Source organism: Rhagoletis zephyria, unplaced genomic scaffold, assembly GCF_001687245.7.
Source record: "Rhagoletis zephyria isolate East Lansing unplaced genomic scaffold, Rhagoletis_zephyria_1.1 Rzeph_scaffold_25682, whole genome shotgun sequence".
NCBI lineage: Eukaryota > Metazoa > Arthropoda > Insecta > Diptera > Tephritidae > Rhagoletis > Rhagoletis zephyria.
The window spans coordinates 97-5,797 of NW_016182740.1; the positions used below are offsets into that span (position 1 = coordinate 97).

The window sequence follows — 5,701 nt, forward strand, 5'->3', positions numbered from 1 at the left end:
ATTTAAATTAATTTAATTTAACTTACTTTAATTTATTTTAATTTAAGTTATATTAATTTAATTTAATGTTACCTAATTTAGTTTAATTTAATGTAACTTAATTTAGTTCAATTTAATTTTAAAATATTTTATTTCATTTTATTAATATTTTTGTTTGTTTTTTTTTTATTTTGTTGTCTTTTATATAAAGTTTAGTGTCGATAGATATATTTTATTCTGTTTGATCGCAGTTTGTCTTATTTCATCTCATTTGATTTATTTTTTTTAAATTTATTTCTTTAATTATATTTTATTTCTTTTATTTATTCCTGACTTTATTTTATATTGTTTTAGTTATTCTTCATGTCATTTAATACACTTGAATTGATATGAAAAGTAATATATGAATGTATGTATTATACCCACAATAACGACCGCTTAAAATCGATTTCAAAGTATATTACTTTCGCTGTAGAAATTTTAGGTCTACGTTATGTAGTTTGACTACTGTCAATTAAATCGAATGCTTTGTATTGCATGCGCTCCACGTTTTTCATTTTCAATTTCATAGATTGTTTATAATGACTTTTGCTAAAATTTCAAAATCAAAAGTTATCAAAACAAATTCTATGGGACTGAGAAGTATTATTTTCTNTATACTTGTCTAAAGTTAAAGAAATAAAAAATAAAAAAATTTACATCATCAATTTTTGTCAGTTCACACACGTAACTTTGACATTTTGCTATTTCACTTCCTGCTGTAAATTTTCACACGCAAAGTGTTGTAATGGCATGTTTTGCTGTTGTTTGTCGTGCCAAGTATGCAGACACGTTCTTTCGTATGGATTTTTAGCGCCGCATGTGGTACACAAACACCAGTTTAGTTGAAAATGAAATGATTGGAAAGTGAAAAAAAGAATAATTCTCGCAATAATAGCAAAATCTCAAATAATTTATAGAAACGATGATAATGACTACGAAAAAAAAAATAAGTGCACAAAATAGAAAATAGTGCCTTATTCATAAAAAAGAATAAAATAAACTTAGAAGCTTTTAAATCGAAAATTTATCAAATTTTTAGCTAGATTTTCTTAGAATTTGTTTGATTTTAGATCACGTAAAGTTTCCCCTGGTCCACAAGTATGTATCGAAATAATCGGAATTTTTAAATAGAAAGAATTAGAAATCTTGTCTTTAAATTTTCTGGAATAGTTGCACATTTACTCCTCTTTTTGTAACCTTTGAAAGTTATACAGAATACGGCATTCATTGTTAAGCAAAGTTTTTTTCTTTGTTAATTTTAAATACATATGTTTTGTTTCCACTCACCTGCACGTGAATTCGTTTTCGCCCAAGCATAATTCCAAACAATCACGTCGCGACACCACCGGTATCGTGCGCTTTGCATAGCCATTCAGCTTGTAGCCCTGTACGCGATCAACACACCAGGCACGTAAGCACGGCCGAATGCCCAAACATGATTTTTGTGCATAAATTGTGAAGACGGGGAATTGCGATTTGGTCAAGGCGCCTATTCAGAAGAGAGAAATAAATAGAGGTTTATGTTAACAATGTATTTGAGCAGATTGTTGGTGATGACAAGAGAAACACATTAAGTGCACTCCAAGCTAATGCATATATACGGAGAATTTGGCTCTTCAACTTTCATTATTTTTGTTGAAAAATTTAATAAATGAAGCAACAAATTTAGAAAATATTTATATTTTAACTTAAACTACTTTAGCGGACTTCTGCAAACTTACGCTGATTTTAAATAGTATTTTTCAATTAATTAAGTTACTTAATTCGAGTAAAGATCAAAATTAAATTTTAAAAATTCTATACCTATCGTGAAATCTGCTGTCAGTATCAAAATATTTTTTACTCGTATAATTTGTAGTATCTTACATTTTTTCCCTTCCTTCAGAAGCATTCACTTGTAAATAAGTTTTGATAATATTCTTTTTTGTACTCAATTCGAATAGCAAAAATGCGTACGCTAACGTAACTCAACAATAACTGTAATTTAAGTTGCAGCCTTTCCTACCGAATTACGCACTTGGAAGGCTACATCACAGCTACCGAAGAGCGCTTGAGTGCGTAAACTCCATTGAAGTGCATGGTTCTTAAGTCTATATCTCTAGCTTATTTGCGTAATTTGTATGTCCGCTACACAAAAGCTAAGCGTAGTAGAACGACGGCAACGTGTTTACCACATAGCAACGATATAAACAGATATTAAGGAACTGTGACTGGCGCTGATTTTTTTTACGTTTTAACAGCTTTTGGGCTTCTCAATTAAGGGGTTAAAGTGAAATGATGTTGCGTCTAAAAAAATCTCAAAAAAAAAGTATTTTAGTAAAAGTAAACAAGCGCGAAACTAAGCACCATCTTTTGCCTGATTATTTTGTATTTTTTCGTTAGTTTTGGCAAATAAAAATAATGCCTCGACGAGCATGCTTTACTCTATTATTACGCGATTTATTGCCAAATCATGCAGCATTATAGCCCCACACATACATATGCACTGGTAATCAAACAGTTGATTCTGCCAAATTATTACCAGCTCGTTGGGTGTCTTTAACGATTTTGCTGCTCAATTTTCGTTTCGTTCTGTCATAATTCCTTCTTATAATTGCAACAATGAAACGTCTCAATTATTTCCTACTCGTTCTGTAAATGATACGTGATTTATTTAAAAGCATAAAAACAAAAACAATGGTTTCCGTACTGCTGAGTTTTCTACTTGCTTACTTTTTTTTTAATAGTCACTGTTTCTGATCTGATATACATACAGTGCCGAACATGGCATAGTGAATTTTTAGCCATATATGCAAAGTTCTTTATTCTAATTTATTTTTGATAATTTTTTATAAAAATATTATTCATTCTACACCAGAAAACATAATAATAAAATCTCTAAACTTTGTGCAAAACTTAGGAAAATTCATTAAATTTGCAAACTAATTTGCAACTTTTTATTCAGATTTTTTAGAAAAATTCTAAGTATGCAGTTTTATAATAATAATAATAGATTGGCGCTTACACATATGTTAGTGTTTGGCCGAGCTTCTCCTCTGATTTGTGGCGTGCGCCTTGATGTTGTCACACAAAGCGCAGGGGCCTGCCGAGGGGCGACCGCGTTAACAAAAAACCTTTTATCTAAATTTTTTCCGTTGTTGCTTTGACCAGGGCTTGAACCCATACGCTACGGAGTGGAAGCGCGCACTACTTGCCACTACAAAATAGTACTAAAGTTTGTGACTTTGTTAGAGTACGGCTGTTAAATTGTATGGGCTATAAAACTGCTTACACAAAAATTATGTAAAGATTCAGATGAAAAACCTCGAAATTTTTATGAAAATTTTGATAAAGTTCCTCAAATTTCGTATAATGTTTGAAATTCGGATTTATATGGTTTCGGCTAAAGCTTGGACAGTATTTTTATATAAAAATAATGAAAAAATTAAACCTTAAAAAATTGCTAATATTTAAAAGAAATCAACACCCGTCTTTGAGCCACAGTAGGTACGTATTTACAATAAGGTGGTCCAAAATAAGTAAAGTCGGAATTTTAATGCTCTCACCCCCTAGGATTGCTTTATATCGAAAAAAGTACACCCCTATTTTTTTATTTTGAAATCAAAAAATATTTAGAGGTCGCTCAAAGCGCTTAAAGTTTTCCATGTATTTTATATAGGGAAAAAACAACTTTCCGTGGATTGGAATTCTTCAAAATCAATATTTTTCTATCAGAAAACTTTGGTTACCTTCAGGAGACTTCCAATAACAATATCCAAATGTTTATTTAACCATTTTACAATGCTAAAGATGTTTTTATTATCTCCATTGCTTTTTTCTGGCATTTTTAGGTTTTATGGCGGACATATAAAATATAGTTACTATGAAAAGTTTTTCATCGATTTGAACGAAAAGAAACCTAATTGGTCACTACCACTTACTTAGGTACTAGCCGAAATAAGAACAAACACAAAGTTTTCGCTCCGCCCGCCGCTTTGTTTTCATTTCGTAAAAAAAGTATTAAAACATGACGTAAAGTACTTGCAGAACTCTCTATTTTCAAAGTTCAATAACTTTGTACAGAGCAAACGAATGATGCTACACTTTTTATGGATTGTTACCTATAAAACGTACGTACTAAATAAGTATGGCAGCAGGCAGAGTACTGTGACTTGAAACCAAAATTACAAAAAAAAAAACTACTTCGTTGTCAATTCATTATCGTGCTTTATGCTTTCGTTTCGATTTCTTAATTCTATTTGGCTCCTTGCTATAAGATTACGATAGCTTTTTTTTAACTGTGTGACATAATCAATTTAACTTTTTGATTGAAAGCTTAGGCTACCGAAAATATGTCTAATGACTTTTGGTGTGAACTAAATTTCAAGGTCAATGAAAAATCTTAACGAGACAGTTGGCTTGAAAGTAAAAAACGTAAAAAAGTGAAACGAACGAAACAACATATCAGAATTTCACTTTTTAAATATTCGGCTAACTGGCTCTCAGATACCAAAAATCTAAAGCGTTATCTTAAACAAACAAAAAGAGTTAATGGGTTCTTCAGAAAAGCATTTGTTATGCAAATTTAAGACGTGTTTTGCTTATCGCGTAAAATTTCTAAATTTTAAAATATAGCCTTTTGCGTTGTGTAGGCAGGAAGTCACTCTATTTAAGTGCTTAATTGATTGATTTGTTGCCTGATATTTGAAATATAATTTTTTGATAACTTTCTTATCGACTCTGCCGAAATCGGGTTTACTTACCAGGCAATTTGTCTGCATTGGCCGAGAATAGCACACACAAGCCGGTCTCGTAGTTCACCGCACGACAGGCTTCGTTCGTTTGGCATGCTTCCAGACAGTCGGTTAACATAAGCGTACCAGGCAGTGAATTCAATAACTTTCCGGGTGCAGAGAAAACGTAGCTGAAAGAGGGGAAAAATTACCTGGTAATTTGAGATGATTATATGCTATCCAATATTTAATGTAATGTTAGTAATTATTAAACGGTTGTTTAACGGATTTGTTTACTACTTATGTACATACGTACATACAGCGCATGATATAGATCCTTTACATTTATATATGTATATATGTTTTTTTATTGTGACTGAATAAAAAAAATAACACAAATACCTATACATATTTTTTTTAATTACCGACCCTTTGGTCCATACCGACACCGCTGTCCAAAGGCCAAAAACCCGTTCTTAGTCCAAATACCCAGTTCACGTCCCTGGATATTCGAGTATTCGGTTAATACCAGGAATGTCCGTATTATCCGGATAGAACCTCCAGCTCTCATTATTAGTTGCTTACCTTTTATACTTTTTAAAAAAAGTAATCCCTAAAACAATTCGTGATCAGCCCCTCCAAAGCCTATTTCCTGATGTGAAAAGCGACTTATCCTCTCTGATAACTAGCTAATCTGCCATATTTCTGGCCCATTTGATTGACCCGAATTACTCGCAAAAAAGGGCGGTGATGATGAATGCCATTAACTCTTTGTATGCATACTTGTAAAAAATGTGCATATGGATATATGTACATACATATAAGTGTAGAAGAAGACAATCTTCTTGTTGTTTTTTTGTTAAATGCAACAACTGCTTTAGCCTTACGCTATTCGAATATCTGTTTATTGCTAATATCAATGAGTGTCTACATACATATGCATTTACATAAATATGAGACATGAGATC

At 31.7% G+C, this 5,701-nt stretch overlaps 1 protein-coding gene across 1 annotated transcript; it reads right to left on the minus strand.

The window, feature by feature from the left end:
- Nucleotides 1–1,308: 1,308 nt before the first annotated feature.
- LOC108382197 (uncharacterized) lies at nt 1,309–5,304 on the minus strand (the record flags this gene model as incomplete). The annotated part of the gene is made up of 3 exons (XM_017638592.1): nt 5,159–5,304; nt 4,764–4,924; nt 1,309–1,510 (listed from the first exon to the last, which is right to left on the minus strand). Coding segments are annotated over exons 1-3 (509 nt in total), but the record flags the coding sequence as incomplete, so codon positions are not given.
- Between the last annotated feature and the right edge of the window lie 397 nt (nt 5,305–5,701).